This window comes from Neolamprologus brichardi, chromosome 9 (genome assembly GCF_056152115.1).
Source record: "Neolamprologus brichardi isolate AB-2024 chromosome 9, ASM5615211v1, whole genome shotgun sequence".
Taxonomy (NCBI): domain Eukaryota; kingdom Metazoa; phylum Chordata; class Actinopteri; order Cichliformes; family Cichlidae; genus Neolamprologus; species Neolamprologus brichardi.
In genome coordinates this window covers 2,677,734-2,699,097 of record NC_142112.1, presented here as the reverse complement: position 1 = coordinate 2,699,097, position 21,364 = coordinate 2,677,734, and the positions used below count along the sequence as shown (strand labels likewise).

General features: G+C 40.8%; 1 protein-coding gene across 1 annotated transcript in view; it reads left to right on the top strand.

Moving 5' to 3' along the window:
• plppr5b (phospholipid phosphatase related 5b) overlaps positions 1 to 21,364 on the top strand; it is a 104,390-nt gene that overhangs the window by 61,751 nt on the left and 21,275 nt on the right. Inside the window, exons 6-7 of the mRNA XM_087845808.1 lie at positions 18,837 to 19,013; positions 21,019 to 21,153. Of these exons, the coding sequence (XP_087701934.1) occupies positions 18,837 to 19,013; positions 21,019 to 21,153 (312 nt within the window). The remainder of the gene's footprint in view (positions 1 to 18,836; positions 19,014 to 21,018; positions 21,154 to 21,364) is intronic.

The following is a 21,364-nucleotide window of genomic DNA, read 5'->3' as shown; positions in this document are numbered from 1 at the left end:
TATAAGCTCTGGCGGACTTGGTTCTATGGTAGGTCTTAAAGGGTTAATAAAAAAAAGATAAAGAATAATGAAAGAGAAGGAAATAGAACTGTTTGGTCCATTGTGTGTGTGTGTGTGTGTGTGTGTGTGTGTGTGTGTGTGTGTGTGTGTGTGTGTGTGTAGGTGTGTGTGTGTGTTAATAGAAAGTACAGTTAGACCCTTGGAGGCTAACAGATGCGAGAGTGAAGCTAAACACAGACATGCCTCCTCTCATCTATACGAGTCTGTTTCTCTCGTTCTCTCTACCCATCTTTTTCCTGTCTGATCCAAGGGTGATGGTGGCACCAAAACAAGGCCATAATTAGATATTAACATACATATGTTACACGGTTGTTGTCCAGGAAACAGCTCCAGTGTGTATGGGTGCTCAAATATCTTTAGGCCGTCCTCATTTAAGTAACTGCATTAGAAAAAAACAGACTTCTACATTTATTAAAACAAAATACAGTTTAACCGTTTAAAAGAAGAATGAAGTCTGTGTGAGGACGGGGTTGGCAACATGAAGCCTTTCAGGTTTGGATCTGTAACACATGCTACCCAGTCTAGCTTTGCTTAGTATAGAGGAAGTCATCCCAGTCAGGAGTGCAGCTATTTGACAAAATACATTTTGCAAATGATTAAGTGACTAAACAGTAAAGTCATGTGTGTCTGTTTTCTGTGGTGCAGTTGTTCCACTTACAGAGCTGCAGGCTGTTGGCGGCATTTCTGCAGACAGAGCATCAGCTAACGGTGCCAGAGGCTCCTCACCTTTGTCCTCCTAAAATGTCAAGTGATTTCTCACACACTTCAAGAGACTGCACATTTCAAATCAGTTCCCTATAGTATGGTGGTGCACTGCTTAGTACTGTGTGGGGGCGTGGTCAGCGGCGCAGCTGCGGTGGAGGTGGACGCACTTGAGCGGCATCCACTCGCCAGCTTAAAAGTCTGTACTGGGTCTTTGTTTTTGTTGGTGTGTGTTTGGCTGGTGCCTGAAAAGCTGCAGCGTGAACAAGCAGCCGTAATAAAGAAAGTGTGCCGAAGAGCGGTGAGATGTGGTCGGGTCGTGGATTTGTTACACGCCGTCACCCCAGAGAAAGAGGGGTCATGATTCAAGCTCTAGCTGGGGCTGGTTGTGAGGAGGTTGTATATTCTACTGGTACCTCTGAGGTACCCTACCTTCTTCAAGAGTCCAACTATAATGCTATACACTATACATTTATTTAGTACTGACTGAACTGAACTGTAACCAAAGAGCACAAAGTCTGCAAGGTGTCTTCTTACATCTACACCACCAGCAGCCTGAACCATTGATACAAGGCAGGATAGGTCCATACTTTCATACTGATTATGCCAATTTCTGACCCTACTGTTACGTTCTTAGTCTAGGCGAGTATTGAACGCAACAAGAAGTTGGCCCACTCACACACCACCCAAGCAACAACACCAACAACAATATCTTTTAAAGTGCTAAGCAGCCATTTATTTTCTTCAGCAGTGAGCAGTGCCAAAAATAACAAACAAAACTCCCTAATGGTTCCTACGCTTTCCTACACAAAATGAAAACCAAACAAAAGACAATTCACTTACCCAACTTTCTAAATGAAAAACAGGAGAAAACTTAATCAACAAAAATGGCTTCTCACGCCTACTAGGCTGCTGCAGTGAAGAAGATATACAAGGTGAACAAAATACACAATTGCTACTTTATAAAATCTATTTACAGCTATTTACAAAATTAAGATACTAACACCAGACACACACACACACACACACACACACACACACACACACAGGGTTATACTTGCAAATCACTGGGCACAGACACGCTACACAGCAACGAATCAAAAACACATGCTCTTTGTTGGATGGTGGAAGTTAGGAGAGAGGGGACCAGGTGGCTTTCATCTGGTAGTTAAGTACTGGAGGTGATTAGCCAATTATCCAATCCAAGGACAGGAAGAGACTCCACCCAACTACTCAGCAGGCACGCCAAGGTGTCCACCTCCTAAGAGAGAAAGGGGAAAAAACCCACAGCCATCCTCTGGTGGGAGGAGTCACACATAAAACAAACACTGGCAACATTGGATCATAACACTACCGTTCCACTGGTGTACCAGAAATGGAGACCAGCGAGCATTTGTTCCAGTCCTCAGTGGTCCAAATTGTAGCCTCAGTTTCTTGTTGACTGACACGAGTCGTACACTGTTTGGTCTTCTGTTGCTGTCGCTCATCTGTTTACGATGCTGTTCTGCATGCATTAGTTTTAACAAGTGGTTATTTGAGTTCAGGTCTGGCTATTCCCCTCTGACCTCTGGGATCAGTCAGACATCTTTGCACACAGAACTGCTGCTCGCTGGATCTTTTTTCTTTTTCAGACCGTTCTTTGTAAACTCTGAGTAGCTAAGCTGTTTCTGGAATACTCAGCATGTCGAACAGCAAAAACTATGTTTGATTATTTAAATCACGTTTATTTAAATAACCTTTTCTCAGTTTTGAACTTCAGGAGACATTTTGACCTGGTCAGCCTAAATACATTGGATTAAAGCAATGTTCTGACATTCCTCTGGTTCTCACCCCCAGTATGTTGTATGTCTCATGTGCATAATAACCTAACTGAAACTATGTTTTAATCAAGAACCTCTACTAAAAGCTTAATCAAAAGATATAAATGAATAAAAGACAATAATGAACAACCTGGTTATTCAAATAACCTCCAGACAGCTCCTCAAAGTAACACTTTCACAAGCACGCTCTGCAAAATCCTGCACTTCCTGTCTACTTTGCACAGAGTGTACTCAGAGTTAGGCCTTTCTTTTATAATGCAACAGAATCAGCACGTACACGTTTAAAATTATAGATTTAACTCAACAGTTTAACGTGGTTATAACTGCACCTGTAATAAAGGCTAATTGGGTACCAATATGTTTAAACATCTGAATGCAATATCAATATTAATTATTAATGCAATGGTAATGATGATGATTATTAACAATAGCAGCAAAATATTTCTCTAATCCCCACAAAGCATTTTGAGAGTCTGGTGATGAACCACACTGTTTTCACACCCTTCTGCAATTAAGCCGTCCCAGTTTGTATACTAGTCAGATTGACTGGAAATATGGTGTCTAAGAAAGATGATGTCTAACCACATACTTATTTAGACTGCAGACTTCGTCCTCCTCTATAAAGAATCTTGGAATATGTTTTAACCAGGCTGCTTCCTACAGCGTGCAGCTATACAGTCCTGCCTTTATTCATTTGAGCAGCTCCCAGTTTGGATTTGGGAGGCAGGCTTAATGTTTACTTCTTCACCCAACTTATTACACGCTCTGTGTGTTTTATACACCACCACTGTGTTTAATTATTAGTCATAATTTAACTCTTGTCGTGTCTTCCACCCCTCACCCACAACCCTCCTTAAGCCTGTTCTGGAGGTCATGTGATTGTTAGGTCTCCAGGCTCTTTACCTTACAGCAGGAAGTCCCTTTAGATAATTGCTGTTGTGAGCTGGTGCTGTATGAAGGGAGTTTTTCCTTCCCACTGTCGCCAAAGTGCTGCTCATAGGGGGTCATATGATTGTTGGGCTTTTCTCTGTATCTATGAAGCGCCTTGAGGCGACATTTGTTGTGATTTGGCGCTATATAAATAAAATTAAATTGAATTGAATTGAATTGAATCACAGGTTGTAAAGGTTTCTGAATATGTGTAACATACAGTGAATTCCTCTGATGGTTTCAGATGAGTCAGTATCATCAGCTGTGTTAAATGTTCAGATTGCTGACCCAGCGCTGGTGTAATGATTAACAATAATGTGGTTTTACAGTCTGTTGTAACTCAGTCAGCAGACCATATGATACATTATTTACAGCAATTCCTCTGAAGCGCAGATGGTTAGGAGGAAGGGAAGGACAGCAGCTCCAGGCTGTGTCGCTCCACGTGATTCTTTCTCTTCAGTGTGATCAGAGAGTAAAGCTCGATGTTCACTTCTTTTGTCTGCTTTATGGTTAAATAAGAACAACTGTTGGCCCACCAGAGCAAGTTTCTGAGCTTGTTTCTCTTTGCCCGGCACATTAGTAACTGCAGTGGGCTTCACAGGCTCAGATAAGAACCCTGTGCTCAACAATTCATTTTGAGTTGGATCTGTTTTAACCATTGTAACCAGGTCCACTGACATAAAAAGTACTGGCTAAGTAGAAGCTGGTGACACTGAAATGTATTGAATCTGTCATGATCCTGGGCCATGTTGACCCAGCATTCTTAGTTTTCATGTGTTTTTGTATTTTGTTCTTTATTTAGGCCACGGTTCCTGGGTTGCTCTGTTAAGTTGGTCCTTATTTGATTTCCACTTGTGACTTTTACCCCCGTGTGTCCCTCTGTATCTGTGAGTCTCCCCTCCTTGTGTTTTATTCCATGTTTTCCTGTCTCTCTCCTCCTGTCTGCACCTCTGTGTACTTCCTGTTTTACTTTGACAGTCTCCCGTCAGTGTTGTGTTACTCCTGCCGTGTCTTGTTATGATTATCTGTGTCAGCTGTGTTCCCCGTGTGCTCCCACCTCCCTCGTTAACCCTCTGTGTATTTATGTGCATGGCTGCATCCCAATTCAGGGTCTGCAGCCTTAACGGTCCACAAGGGCCGCGTACTGAAAGACCGCTAAGGCCGGAAGTGCGAGGCTCGTGAAATGGGACGGTCTAGCCCCCGCTGCGCTGCCCAGGTTGCCTAGCAACCATGATATTAACAGCTGGAAACGTTTCATACAGCTTTGTTTGACAGAAATGAAGGAGAAAATCTTTTGTTCATTTGTTTGTTTCTACATGAGCTTTGATCATTCTCTGATTAAGCTCAGCTATTGAACGGTGTATATTTTAAAGTAAAGGCTTTAAAACCAAGTTAGTACAAACGTCACTAATGTCACATGACTTTGCCGACATGTGGCCAACAGTAATGTTTTAATGTTCTTCGTTATTAAACATTTGCACATAAATAAGTGACATAATATTCAGTACTTACTTAAAGTTTACTCTTCGCCCCTCATCCGCCGTTTTTTTCTGCAAAATTATCCACACCCACCGCCGCGCTATGCATTCTGGGATATGTTGGGCCACGAAGTCTACACCGCCACATCCTTAAAATTCAGGGAAATGAAGGACGCATTTGAGGGCCGCATTTCGAGCAGCCTTCGGATTGGGACAGCCTTCGTCGCTGTGATGTAATCGGCCTTAAAATGCGGCCTTTGAGGCTGCAGACCCTGAATTGGGACACAGCCAATGTCTCCCTCAGTTCGGTGTTGCGTCATCAACGTCTCCTCCCCGAACCTGTGTGCTTTTCTGTGTTCCCTCGGTCCTCAGTTAGCATTCCCAGTTTAGTTCTGTTTCTTTGTGAAGCCTGCAATAAAGCAGTGATTTTGAGTTCAGCTTTTATGGGTCCTCATCTGCCTCCACGCAGCCAGTTCATGACAGAATCTGTTATGTAGGAAGAAATGAAAGAGAGCTTTAAAGAAAAAACAAAATTTTCTGTTCCCTACATTGTAGAGGGGGACTTTGCATCCACTAAGCAGTGAAATGAGAGCAGTGAGGGGTTAAACTGAGATTCAGCGGTTGGGGGAACCCTGAGATCAGTTGTTGTGGCTAAACATGGAGAGAAGAACCTTACAATCACTCTAATGTGAGCTCCACGTTAGAGCTGACCTGCTGCTCTCTGTGGATTTACAACACGATGTAACAAGATGTTTTTACAAGGCAATTATTATGTCTTTGTACTACTTCCGCACACAGAGGACCTGCAGCTGCTGCTGGGCCTCCTGGGGTTGTCCAGGTGAGATAGGTGGAGAAAACCTGAAGGTGCAGACAGATTCCACCTGTTCTCCATTTATAATGTGAGGGGAGTGGACCTAATAATGACGGTGGGTTGGTGGGTTGGTGTGCAGTCATATGTTTAGGGGGCTGAGAATGAACTCGTATCTCTTCCTGTTCTGCAGACGGCTCAGCGCTCTGTGAAGGGTGATGCTGATGGCAGCCACTGTGGACCGATTTGCTCTGTAAGCAAACTGGTGGGGTCGAGGGTGGGGTGGCAGACACTGATGTGCTGACACTATCGGCTACATGACTACAGATCAGTGAGGTTGGCTGTACCAGTCTTTTGGGGGATGGGGTGATAGCGGAGGCCTTCAGACGGGGGGGGACGTGACATGACTCAGGGAGAGGTTGAACTGCCAGCTGGTCGTCAAATAATGATGTCATAGGACCTCTGTGTACGGGCTATTTATAGTCCAAGTTTATGTGTAGGCTCTGTATGGGTAGAGGCCATGTTTTCTGCAGAGGATTAGCGAACATCTCCATGATGGCGGTTGCAGCTGCACAAAAGATTTGGAGCAGAAATGTCCCCAGCTTCTCACCGACAGTTTGTAAAGTGCGTGCACTGACGAAGCGTGTCGAGGTCATACGTGCACACTTGCACAACTTCTCATACTTTCTGTTGCAACGTCTTTCATAGCAGGCTAGCAGTGACAACATTTCCTTTCTCTTACAAAGCTTTTCACAATAAAACAGGATGCCAGCCTCACTGAAACAAGTGCAAATGCGCTTTTAAACGTAACACGTTGTGACCCAGAATGTTATATTTTATATTTCAACACATTTTAATAAATTACAGTTTTAACCTGGTTACAAACAAATACGTTGATTAATTCAATTAAATAAACCAATTAAAGAAAAGCAGGAAAATCCCATTTTTATCTCTCCTCACTCTTCTCTGTTTTCTTCCTCTGTCTTCAGCTCTCCTCTCACTCGTTTCCCGACACTCTTTGCTTGTTGCCTCACTCAATTGTTTTATTTGGCCATTACTGTCTGTCTCTACTTCCTCTCCTGTATGTCTGTTGTGTTTGGCTGTTTCCTCTTTCGATAAATTTTCTTTTTTCAGTAGTACTGTTGTTCCAGTGGCAGATCTGCCAGCACATCTCTAAATACAGGGAAACAAATAGAAAGATTTAACATATCAGCTCATATTTATAATAATTTTTATTATATTTATATTATATTATATTAATTATATTATATTATAATTAATAATTAATTATATATTATTATTATTATTATATATTATAATTAATTATATTATATTAATTATATATATAATATATATATATATATATATATATATATATATATATATATATTATATATATATATAATTATAAAATATTTATATTTAAATGCAGTCATAGCTGTCTGCTCGGGTTTCACCACACAGGTTAATAAAATGTTGACAGCATAGGAAGCAAACCTCTGAACACTAACAGAAAATCCAAAATAAAGACATCAAGAAGTAGGAAAGCAGACATCTGCACAGTATGACCCAACAAAGCACAACCTGAGGATGCATTCAGTGCATTCTGATTTGAAGGGTTCCTAACTGAGAGACGTGACGCAGAAGTATCTGCGTGGCAGCCATAATAAGATCTGTTCGAATTCTCGAAATTCTAAAGAAGGTTTTCATCCTATAGAGGATACTCTGGACCATCCTGAAAGGAGAGGAGAAAACGCCATCCCATAATTCATTGCAACGGAATAAGCAAAGTGGTGCAGAACGTGTAAATGTTCATTGTAACTGCGTTTTCTGTTCATGACATAACCTGCTGATATATTTAGAATTTTTAACAGCAGCCTGTTAAACTCACAGCTGAACATCACACTGCTGGAATCAAATCTACTTCCTGTTGTTACTGCACGAAGAACACAAACGCTTTATCAGCCTAAGATTAGGATCTATATTAACTGATAAAGGTATGCTTAAGGTTCTGTCTAATCAGTGTTCATTTGTAATGTCCTCAGGATTAGTTTTTACTTCAGTGCAGTTCAACTCGGATAAATGATGAATGGAGGGAAGTTTGCTGCAGTCACAGAAATCCTAAATAGCGAGGAAGAAAGGAGTCACACAGCAGCTAGATTTAAGAAAATAAGGTTAATTTTCTATTCCATGGAAAGATTTAATATGGTAGGCAAATTACTGTGATGTCACAACTGCAGGATGTGATTTATGTGGCTCAAAATCGTGAGCATGATGGAGAACGCTGCAGGCCTGCTAACCAAAGTAATCCAGATAAAGCTCAGGTTACGCAAACAGCGAGGCAACTCAGATAAATGAGATGACGCTGAAGGGAAATCAATATGCTTTTAATATAAGTAACAACTTCTGATAGAAACGACTGAGCAGAGGATTATTAGGACATCGGGCACAGATTCATCAGGTAGTTTCTTTACAAGCTCTTGCACCCTGTAGACATGAAATGTGTCAGATTACAAACCATCTCAGTTACTATGTTGCTGTGCGCAACATTCAGGCTTGACCTGACACAGTAACAGTTTTATTTGTTACACATGCAGCAGAGGGAACACACTCGCTGTGTGCTGAGAAAATGACTTTTCTGCTTTGTTTCATGAAAACAGCATCACTGAGGAACAGTGAGTGGACTCACCTCGAAACACTCAGAGTGCCAAAGTTTTGGTTTCTGAGCCGTCCACGCAAAGTGTGATTAAGCATTTGTTCCAATAACATCTTCTTGCTAATAGGACAGTTTATTTTCAACTATCAAAAACACAAGAGGCATAAAACTTGGATTTCGAGCGATTTGCAGTAAATTGTGTCTTAAAGACTTTGTCATTTACATTTGTGGGACTCATTTAAATATTCCCCTGATAGTGAAACAAATACATATGTCACATATGTTCACAACAGCATTTTTTTTTACATCTAAAGCAGGTTTTGTGCTGCTGTAGACTTTAGCAAATAAGAAGAAGTGTTCCTTCTTCTTTCAAATTCCAGCGATATTTTTCACAGACGATGGGGACACAACATGTGGTGAAGTAAGAAGTGGATTTTGCAGTCCAACTACAGCTTCAATCATGATCATGACTGAGGAATTAATCAATGGCAGGACTTCTTTGAGCAGTTTTGTAGGAATGGGGTCTAAAAGACACGTTGATGGTTTGGAGGAAGTAATTATTGAAGTTAACTCAGAAAGATCGATTGGAGAAAAAGAGTCTAACTTAACATCAATGGTACTAAGAGTAGCTGTAGATAATATTACATCTGTGGGATGATTATTGGTAATTTTTTCTCTAATGATAAAAATTTTATTTGTGAAGAAGTTCATGAAGTCATCACTAGTTAACGTTAAAGGGATGGTTGGCTCAACAGAGCTCTGACTGTTTGTCAGCCTGGCTACAGTGCTGAAGAGAAACCTGGGGTTGTTCTTATTTTCTTCAATCAGTGATGAGTAGTAAGATGTTCTGGCTTTGTGGAGGGCTTTCTTATAAAGCAACAAACTATTTCTCCAGGCTAAATGATGATCCTCTAAATTTGTGACACGCCATTTCCTCTCCAGCCGATGAGTTATCTCAGTGGGCATTTTGACAGTTATACCAGGGAGTCAAGTGCTTCTGATTTGAGGCCTCATTTTTCACAGGAACTAAAGTATCCAGAGTCGTACGTAGTGAGGAGGTAAAATTATTAAGATGACTGACTTCTGTGGGAGTAGTCTGTGATGCATCAGTGAAGGACATTTCACCACAACATGTTTATATTCTTAATGTGAAATAAGCACGAACCACACTGGCTAACTGTTCTGTTCTTGCGGTGAGTTTCCATCTTCAAAGTCAGACACTTCACACTTCTCCAATAAAAACAAGGCGTAACTTTTCTTGACTTTCTTGACGCTTCTCATAACTAATTGTTGCAAAGATCCGTATTAACATTAACAGTCTCCAATTGATCTAAAGCCAAAATACTTTGACTTGAATGACAAAAAAATACAGTCATTGTACCCCCAAATATCAGTTATTTAGGCTTCAATTAAATTTTAACCAACTAAAATTGTTGGTTTAATAACATTTAAAATACTGGGTATACCAAAGAATACTCTCAGACAGATTGTTTCCAAGGCAACAATGTAAAATAATAATTCACAGAGGAACAAGCTAGTCACACAATGTTGTCTTCCAAACCACTGACTACAACTGATTGCACATTCTTAACACCAGAAGGTGGCACTGTGGTTCACAACACCTCTCAAACATTTCCATCCTCTCAGGCTGAGAGCAGAACACAAACGGTCTTTCAGCTAAAGGTACACAGCCTAACAATCGTGTTTTTATAGGGTCATGGTCTCGTGGCAGTAGATACGTCACATACCCATTAAACATAACAGTTTACTCCAGTAAAAATAAAGCGAATTAGAAGATAGAAGATTTTTCATCACATCTCTGTAAAATGATGCTGTTAAAAATGTCTCTAGCTGATAGTTTAGCAGTTGCTAGGCAACTGGAGCATTGAATTGAAGGCTGGACAATCCCATTTAACAGCCCCTTAGTTTGGGCCTTTGCAGTTTTCACATCCTTTGAAGGATGCAGCCCAGGAATTGGGAAGCCCCTACAGTAACTTAGTAGCACAGAGACAAGACCTCAATACCCTCAAACTCGATAAAAAAAACCTAAATAATTAAAAAAACATCACAACCACACACAAACTGTGTTAAGGTTCAAAAGCTGAACTAGCTCAACAGCATTATGAGAGAAAGCAAAACTCAGTGTCGCCCACAATCTCTACCATGTCAATCATAGCCACAAGCTTCAGCCTCATTCCCAGCAACCCTCTGTCCAGCCTTGCCCTCAGTTACCTCCATGATAACACCGCTACACAAGCAAAGTAAATATAGAAATAAATGTGAAAACAACCCCTAACCAGATAATTAATTTAAAATAAAGGGATTGAAACTAAACACTAAAACTCTGTATGCATTTCAACATTGTTGTGAAGGTTATAGTTTGTCACTTTCAGGCTCAGGTTGCTTAGGTAACGGGCTATGTATTTATCACCAGGTCACATGTAAATCACCTATATTCCTCACTCTCATTGACAGTACCCCACCCACTTCCCGTCACCCACGTTTTTTTCGCACAGTCTTCGGAAGTCGTGGAACATCATTCTCTTTCTGTGGTCTTTCATCACTACATCACTGTCTATCACTTCCAGTACGTATGTAGATTAAGACTCAAAATTATCAATGGGAATTAATTCAATTTATTTAAACAGCACCGAATCACAAAAACAGTCAGCTAAAGGTGCTTTATATTATAAGGTAGATCCTATAATAATACATACAGAGAAAAACCCAACAATCATATTACCCCCTATGAGCAAGCACTTTGGCGACAGTGGGAAGGAAAAACTCCCTTTTAACAGGAAGAAACCTCCGGCAGAACCAGGCTCAGGGAGGGGCGGGGCCATCTGCTGTGATTGGTTGGGGTGAGAGAAGGAAGACAGGATAAAGACGTGCTGTGGAAGAGAGACAGAGATTAATAACAGATATGATTCAATGCAGAGAGGTCTGTTAACACATAGTGAGTGAGAAAGGTGACTGGAAAGGAAAAACTCAATGCATCATGGGAATCCCCGGCAGCCTACATCTATTGCAGCATAACTAAGGGAGGATTCGGGGTCACCTGGTCCAGCCCTAACTATATGCTTTAGCAAAAAGGAAAGTTTGAAGCCTAATCTTGAAAGTAGAGATAGTGTCTGTCTCCTGAATCCAAACTGGAAGCTGGTTTCACAGAAGAGGGGCCTGAAAACTGAAGGCTCTGCCTCCCATTCTACTTTTAAATACTCTAGGAACAACAAGTAGGCCTGCAGAGTGGGAGCGAAGTGCTCTAATAGGGTGATATGGTACTACAAGGTCATTAAGATAAGATGGGGCCTGATTATTTAAGACCTTGTATGTGAGGAGCAGGATTTTGAATTCTGGATTTAACAGGAAGCCAATGAAGGGAAGCCAAAACAGGAGAAATATGCTCTCTCTTTCTAGTCCCTGTCAGGACTCTTGCTGCAGCATTTTGGATTAGCTGAAGGCTTTTCAGTGAGTTTTTTGGACATCCTGATAATAATGAATTACAGTCGTCCAGCCTGGAAGTAATAAATGCATGAACTAGTTTTTCAGCGTCACTCTGAGACAGGATATTTCTAATTTTAGAGATGTTGCGCAAATGGAAGAAAGCAGTCTTACATATTTGTTTAATATGTGCGTTGAAGGACATATCCTGGTCAAAAATGACTCCAAGGTTCCTCACAGTGTTACTGGAGGCCAAGGTAATGCCATCCAGAGTAAGAATCTGGTTAGATACCATATTTCTAAGCTTTTCAGGGCCGAGTACAATAACCTCAGTTTGATCTGAATTAAGAAGCAGGAAGTTAGTGGCCATCCAGGTCTTTATGTCTTTAAGACATTCCTGCAGTTTAACTCATTGGTGTGTGTTATCTGGCTTCATGGACAGATAGAGCTGGGTGTCATCTGCATAACAGTGTAAATGTATGCTATGTCTTCTAATGATGCTGCCTAAGGGAAGCATGTATAATGTAAACAGAATTGGTCCTAGCACTGAACCCTGTGGAACTCCATAATTGACCTAAGAAGAGGTTGGATTATTTATTTCTTAACTTGTTATACATAGGGGTGGGTTTTGATTATCGATTTATCGATTAAAATCGATTCTAGCTTGGACAACGTGATATCAATTCATTAAAATCCTGAATAGATTTTTTAATATACATTTATTTTGCCTGAAACGCCAGAATCTCAGGTTAAACCTCACAAAATTTCAACAACCAACAAACAGCTAAAACAGTAAATGAGATCAGGAACACGGATTCTGCACAAAGACGTAAACACACAGCGCGGACCTGCCAACGGATCAGAATCAGTGAGATGTGGCCTTTCTCACCCTAAGGCACGGACACGGTTGAGGCTGAAAGCCGACAGCTCGCTGATTCTGATGCGTCGGCGGGTCCGCACTTTGTGTTTACGCCCTTTTGGTGCTGATTCTGAAGCTGTTAGTTTTATCTCTCTCCAAACAATATTGACTGAACCAGCAGCAAAAGAAGATCCAAACTAAGCTTCACATAAACATCGTCATGGATTCCCTCTGACTTTTGCTGTTTTGCTGCCACCACGATAAAATCACACTTCATGCACAGCTCTCTCTCTGTGTACTTCAAGAACAGTTTCCCGTCTAAAAATCTGTTTTCTGCATTATTCACTTGCTTATTACGCACCAGTCTACCGTTGTTTACAGCGCTGTCGGCCGCTGTTTTTTTTCCTTTTACTTACTTCCGAAAATAAAACCTCATTTCTGCTGTTCAATAGGCTACTAAACAAATTTAAACTTTTAAAATTATGCAAAATTGCAAAACGCTCAGCGGTGTCTCTAATAAAACATCTGTAACTTAGCTCTGCTTCACTTCAGCAGCATCAGGTCATGTTCATATATTGATTAATGGTTTTCTTTTGTTTTTGATCTACTGCAGAAATTTTTTATAAATCCCAGGCCAGGAAAATTGCCTTCATGTTTTTCTGTGTTTTATCCTCAGTTACTTTGACACAAAGGCATCTGCTGTGATGCTCACACCTTTGATAAAGTTTCAAAAGTATCAGCTTCCTTTTTATAGATGAAATGTACTGATGCATGATCTGAATTATAATATTTCTGACTGTCTGAGGCAAAAAGAAGACATTGGTCCAAACACCTGAAAGTCCTGAAAACACATTGTGAATTCTGTCTCGAGTCTACGGATGTATCCGTGTATTTCCGTGGTGCAGCACTGAGCGGACAGCTCCTGAAGCTTTTGAAGTGTTGGAATGTGGAAATTTCAACATTGCTTGAAAAAACTGCCAGCTAGCAACGTCCCTCTCACTGGTAGGCTAAGTTATTTTTAGCCAATTACAAGTTGAATCTGGTAGTTGGGGTTGTTAGCTAAGATACCGTCATTAAGAAGCGGCACAACTAATGTGTCTATGCGAGCTAATTTGCGATGTGCACCGCTGGCCCGGCCATTTATTTTTTAATGCACCTGCTCAGATTAACTCACTGTGTGTCGTGCCCAGGGCTGAACTGGGACAAAAAAAATCAGCCCGGGCATTTTGACTAGAGACCGGCCCCCCAGGTATTAAAGCCATAAAGCCTTTGAATGAAAACAAGCGCTGTTGTGACAGTGATGTACAGTCTTGTTGGTATATTTATGATTTCTATACATTTTACGTCAGATAAAAACTTTGGTTGGAAGATTCAGATAATTATTTATTAAAAGCTAGACATTTTAAATGAGAATACGAAAGTATTTCTTTGTGCCCCCCTCTCCCTGTTAATGCCCTACCTGCCCCCTGGCAAAACATTGCTAGACCCGCCCCTGCACAGTTACCAGCTGTCAGCTACTTAGAAAAGGATCCTGGTGTTATTTGTCTCTCAGAAACAGTTCATAACTTCAACTCATCCATGTCACCTAAAAGGTAAACCTGTTTCTCCATCACCTGTTCAGCTCTGATGATTCAGTAAGGACGTCTCCTGGTTTCATCTTCATGTTTCCCTCTCACCACATATCCAAACCATCATGACCAGCAGCTTTACAGCTGTGGCTCCAGCAAACATCAGCTGATGCTAGAAATTAATATTAAATAAATTCTAACAACAGCTGATCAAGCTTAAACGTGCTGCTGTTGTTTAGCGCGACATCCGCTGGTTTCCTCTTTCTGGCGCAAAGTGGGCGATAAACAAACAAGAGAGACGATCAGCTGATCATTGATCAGTTTCATGATTGAAGTAGAAACAGGAGAGGGAGAGAAGAGAATGAGAGAAGAAGAGGCAGCTGACAGCGTAAAGACAGAATAACTCCAGCTTTGTGTCTTTTTTTCATTGTAGCTGAAGTTTGGGACAAACTGTTCCTTTTCAGCTCAACACGAAACGTGGCATATTTTCTCTGAATGCGAGACGATTCCGCTTTTTACGGGACGGTTGGCAACTCTACTAACTAACCAATCAATCAACTACCCAATATTGAATCAATGTTGAACTCTGACATTGATTTGACGCCAAATTTTGAAACACTGTTAATGTTGAAACAGTGTCAGATTCTGATATTGAATCACTGCACCCTTGGTTACTATTGAAACAACAATAACGTCATGACTAAAAATCAGTACTTAACAGGTATTTGTATCAATACTAATAAATTACAATCAATACTTAAACCTGCAAAAAAGACAATTGTGTATGATCCACAAATAGGAAACCATTATATGGACATAGTCTTACAATTTGTCATGTCCATAATAATATCCATATAATATGAAGCATCTGGCATTATGTAATAATAAAAAAAATGACAGACATCTCTGTATCAATAACAAAGTAATTTATTATATTTAAAAAAGCTTCTTTGTTACATGTATTGGTTACAGGTCACTTTTTTTTAGCTTACTCCAGAGTCAGGCCATCTAGGACACAAACAAACAAAAAGAAGGAAAAAAAGGCCAAATTAGAGCTTAAATATGAATAACCTCTTGTCAATTGTCTTCAGCAGGGTGAAAGCATCTAAACTACTAGGCTGATTAATATGAAAGTCACAAGGCAGAAATCAGCAAACTGCTGCCTCACTTTGATTCTCAATGAGCCATTAGCTGAAAAACTCAAAACCTAAATTTCTAGAGATAAAATGAATAAACCAAACTATTTGCAGTGAAATGCATTTCTATTCCTATTTATTGGATCTTCCAATGATAGCCTGCTGTTGTATATTCAAGCAGAACATACAGGAGAAGGCCATTTTTAAGCAGTTTAACCGAATTTGACAATCTCTAAAGTTCTGGGTTACAAAAGTCCCATAACCTTTAAGAACTTACCATTGCTTTATTCCCCTCCGGTCATTGCAGTTCATCTCATCTATGTTCAGCATCAACAGGGTCAGTGCTGCAGGATTAACCAAAGGCTCTGAACTCTTCACAGAGGGTCCCGACTTCTCTGATCAGCTCTGTTGTCATGATTATGCGTTTTTGGAAGGCCACATGTGTTCAAAAGAACAATAACACAAAGAATACTGGCTTGTGATAAACTGGATAAGCATTGTGATGAGAAAAACAACTATATCCATAAGTGATGGCTTCACATTTTGCATTCAGGTTTAAGTAGTTCAACCTGTTAAAACTGTTTACAATTTAGCCTTTTAACATATAAATGAAATGCTATGTAAAATCTCAAAGTCGAAAGAATTTGCCTCAGACTCTCTGGAATCTAAAAAAGCTAAATATGATATTCAATAGCATAAATTAGTGTTTTGAAGTTAAGATTACAATGAAATTGTGATGCAGCTCAAAGCATACCGTCGTTAGAGAAGGCACTGAACGCAGACTATTTGGTGGGGAGGTTGCATAGCTGTGTAGGTTGGCAAAAGGAGCCAGTAGCTGGCCGAGGCTTCATGATGGTTACTAGTAGTGGGTTGGGGGGCAGACTGCAGAGTGGTGGAGGCTGTTTAGAAAAAAAAAAAAAAATTAAAGATTACATACAACTCGTTTACAAAGGTTCCTGTTCTCACACACACACATATACACACACACTAAACATTACATTATTACCTGGTACTTTCACACATGGTGCCTGGGGAAACCTTTTATTTTGGAGGTTGCTCATCATCAGAGTCTGTAACTGTATAAGGGATTTGGTCTAAAACAAAACAAAACATTAGTATTGAACTGCATTGTGTTTTTTGCTTATTTTGCCTTAAGTTACAGTAAAATTTACAACATCACACAAAAATGGTTAAAAACTAACAATAATTTGAAGACACTGATCTGAATTGAGAAAATGAAAAAAAAAAAGCACAATGTCAATAAAAAGAGGAAAAACATGATATTCTAGATAAGTTCCAGGTAGGGTATGACATGAAAATGTTTTCTTTGTTCAGCGTTGGTATCATCTGTGAAATTTATGCTTTTCTCCTTCTGTTTAAGTCAGCTGTAGAAATATCATACATACGTCGACCTTCAAATAACGAATAACTAAAAATCAACATCAGTTCAATGTCTCCTTGCTATCTGGGTAACCTTATGAATAAAATAAAGTTCACTATCAGTAACATCAAAGCACCACCCAGCTGTATAGAAACTCCGTCATGCTAGCTAGCACGCAGTACAAGTTATTGTAACTGACTGTAAAAAATCAGCACAACGAAAATAAACTCCACCTAAACTTGGTTTATATCTGACCCAGATAGACTGCAGGTCATAACTTCTTACCTGAAGTTCAGTTCACCTGACACTTGGACCGGTGGCCGCCTCAGGTCTCTGCTCCTCCTGCCTCCCCTTTCCCTCATCCACCTGCTGCCTCTGTGGAAGCTCCGCCATAGCCACCACCAAACAACTGACTTATTTTTACACATCTGCCAACGTCTGGCCAATCCACCACCTTTCATTGTTTATACTGTTACTAAAAAAAAAAAATCATCGGCCCATAAAAACGAAAAATCACCATCGGCCCACCAGGCAAATGCCCAGCTGTGGTCTTGCCATCACTGCCATCAGTTAACCCTTTGTGTGCCAGGTGTGGCACGCGTGCCCAGGGTTGCCGACCCCTGAGTTACACTATGAAGCAAGGCAAGTCTGAGGGTCCAGGTCCAACCCTGTACTAATGAAGTGGTAGAGAGTACAGAGGGCCCGGTGGCGCCAGTGTCCGGCAGCCTCGCCTCTGTCAGTGCGCCCCAGGGTGGCTGTGGCTACATAGCTTGCCATCACCAGTGTGTGAATGTGTTTGTGAATGGGTGGATGACTGGTTGTGTAAAGCGCTATACAAATACAGGCCATTTACCATTTACATATCTGTACATAGCATTTTATGTTTGGGGGGCTGTGTGGGGCTGCATGGCATCAACGGATTAGCGTGGTTAGCGTGGTTAGCATGGTTAGCTCGTTAGCACGTTAGCGCCGCGCACAGGGTGATCCACGGTAATTGGCTAACGGAGATTTGCCGCGTTAATGCGATTATGGCGTGAACCTCAACGAGATTAACGCTGACAGCGCTAACATAAGCATAAAAGTATACTGAACAATCACACAAAAGCTGCCTTGGCTGGTTGTCGACCTAGCTTTCAAAGAAGATCCAGGATGGCAGTAAATAACAGGTTGGATGCAAACAGCTCACTCGTGATTCACTTTCAACTTCCATCCATCCATTCTTCATGTTGAGCAAATATTTACCTACAGACAACTTTAAAAGTAAAGAATCTGATTTAGTATGCTTTTTATTAAGTTTGTTTTCAAATACTGACAGAAATATAAACTTTTTTGTTCTGTAGTTTCTTTGTTGTAAATAAATCTCATGGAAAGCCTGTTTATTTCCCCTTCATGGTGCTACATCTATCAGAAAAAATGCATTTGTAGGTTTTAATTAAATTATGTTGTTTGTGCCCATGAAAAACTTGCCAAATCTTCTGTGGCAATGCCAAACGCCTTGTACTGCTATTGACTCATTTTGAGTTTCTCCTAGCCAACTTGCCATAAATCCTGATTGAAGAATAGGATGCCACGTGTGTTTCTTCCACATACTACTCAGGCTTTTGTTTGTTAAATGGATAGATTGTTAAATTGCCAGTCTTGTTTCTTCAGACTTCAATTAGCTAATCCAATAAACAACATCAAACAAGAGTCAGTAACAGAAGAAGCTGTTTGGTATGGGCTGATTTGGCAAGTTTTTCATGGGTGCAGCACACATACTCAACCACCCACTAAGAGGAAATATACAGGCTTTCCCACAAGTATAAGCTTTACTGTGAAAAAAAAAAGTTCTTACAAGAAAGAAATGATCAACCAAATACAAACTTCCGTACTTTTTGTTCCATGTTTAGCTGCATTTTGGGATAATATAGAATGGAGTGAAGCCAGTGATGTTACAAGACATGTCTGATGATTTAATGCTTGCTTCTCTCTGTCCTTGTATGTCTCTTTCCCTGCAGATGTATGTGACGTGTACCGTGCAGGCAAAAGGCACTCGTCTGGCTAAGCCAGTGTTGTCTCTCGGGCTAATGTGTCTGGCCTTCCTCACTGGTTTGAACCGTGTGGCTGAATACCGCAACCACTGGTCAGATGTCATCGCTGGCTTTATCATTGGCACTGCCATTGCCACTTTCCTGGTGAGACTCATACCCAAAGCTCATGTGTACTGTAAACTGATTGAAATAACTGATTTAAGAAAGTTTTTTTATTACTCCTCAGCCATAAAAGGCTGATTGGAGTTTGTGAATGCAATAAAAATAAATAACTAGTCTGTCAAATGGAATAAAGTCTGTTCCTTCAAATATCTTTAATTCCTTTACAACTCCAATCTGGAAAGTTAAACATATTAGTGTTCTGTAGTATATCAGGGTTGTTTCAAATGGGTGTACATTTGTGTGGGATTAATGGAAACTCCCACCATGCTGTCAGAAAGGAGCTGATATATAACAAACTTATAAAGGTTTATCTTACCTTAGGTTTATCTTACATTGATGCTTTTAAAGCATACATGTTGTTTGATGCTTGAGCTAATGAATGGTAGGTCAGAAATCTCTATATTAGTGCGTAGTGCCTGTTCTATGGCCATAACCAGAGGGTATGTTTTAACCATCCTGAGATGTATTGTAGCCTGTTGGCTAAGATGTAGTGGTGAAAGTTAGGCAGATCTAGTTCTCCTTTATCTTTAGTCCTTTGGAGTGTTTTTATGCTAATCCGGGGTGGGTTTATCTTTCCACAGGAATTTAGAAATAGATGAATCCAGAGATCTAAACCACTCTGGTTTGCATAATTTGCACACTGTTAGAACTCTGATCTACCACCACATATTTTAAAAACAACGAGGGTTTTTACAGACAGAAACATGGATGTGCCATCGGCTCCCCTGTGTCACCTATTGTAGTCAACCTTTACATGGAGGAAGTGGGGAAAAAAGGTTCTTGGCTCTTTTAAAGGGTGAGTACCCAGCCACTGGTACAGATATGTAGACGACACCGAGGTCAAAATCAAACCCAAAGATGCAGAATCTTTCACTGCTTACATCAATGCTATGGAGAAAAACATTAAGTTCACCAGGCAAGACTAAAAAAGATAGCTGTTTGATATTCCTGGACTGTGCCGTGCACATGGAAGAGAATGGAAACCTCAGCAATGAAGTACTGGAAGCCCACACACACGGACCAGTACCTCCTCTTTGACTCCCATCACCCTCTCGAACACTAACTTTGAGTAATCAGGACCCTACACCACCGGGCAGAACATGTTCCCTCTAAGCATGAAGGGAAGAAGAAGAAGGAATGTAAAGGAAGCTCTTAAAACATGCGGTTATCCTAACTGGGCTTTTATCAAGTCAGCAAAGAAGCACAGAAAAGAAGATCAGACACCAACTAGGGAGGATAAGAAAGACAAACGCAACAACATTGTCATCTCCTATGTAGCCGGTGTATCTGAAAAAACCAAAAAACTCAGGAGAGTTTTCTCTGCTGTACAGTGCAGCGAGGAATGCCCAGACTTCTACATTGGGGAGACCAAACAGCCACTTCACAAGCGCATGGCACAACATAGAAGAGCCACCTCCACAGGACAAGACTCAGCAGTCCATCTGCATCTAAAGGTCAAAGGTCACTCTTTCGAGGATGCCAATGTTCACATTTTGGACAGAGAGGACAGGTGGTTTGAAAGAGGAGTGAAAGAAGCATCTATGTCCACTGTGAGCGACCATCTTTGAACAGAGGCGGTGGTTTACGACACCAACTGTCTGCCATCATTGGCATCATTGGGGAATAAGTGTGGAGAACAGCCGAACACAAGATCACCCTGGAGGAAAACTCCCCTGCAGCAACCCTGCTCCCTGGAAAATGGTTCAGGTTCTGGGGACACACCGCCGCAGAACAGGGGTAATACCTGAGGTTCAGTGGAGACAGCAACCTGGGATGCAGGACTCTCTGAAGCAGGGGATGAAACTGGCATAGGCATGGTGGATCATTACTTTTCTTAAAAGATGCACAGAAAAGAAGACTAGACACCAACTGGGGAGGGTCAGAAAAACGAACGCAACAACTATATATTCTGTTGGTACTGTGTGTATGTGCCACATTGGCCATAGAACCATACTAATTTAAAGATGTGTTATATTTGCGCTTGTAGGTGGTGTGTGTGGTCCATAACTTCAAAGGGAAGTTACTACTGAGCGAGGAGTCACTAGTGGAGCAGCGGCCCAATATAGCCATGTTAAACATAGGCCAAGGGGAGAGTCCGCTGGAGAAGTACATCACCTCACAGGTTGGTACTGGTTCATCACAATTTCACACTTTAAGAAATTGAAGCTAGTTGTTTAAAAAAGGAAATAAGTTTATAAATCAATGGACAGGAATAAATGTTGGTGTCTTAGTTAAAGACTTGTATGATCAAGAAATATTACCTCCGAAGTCAAACATCAGCCTCAAATGGGGAAAGGAGAAGTTTAATATGCTAAGGTAACCTTAAGAGTTGT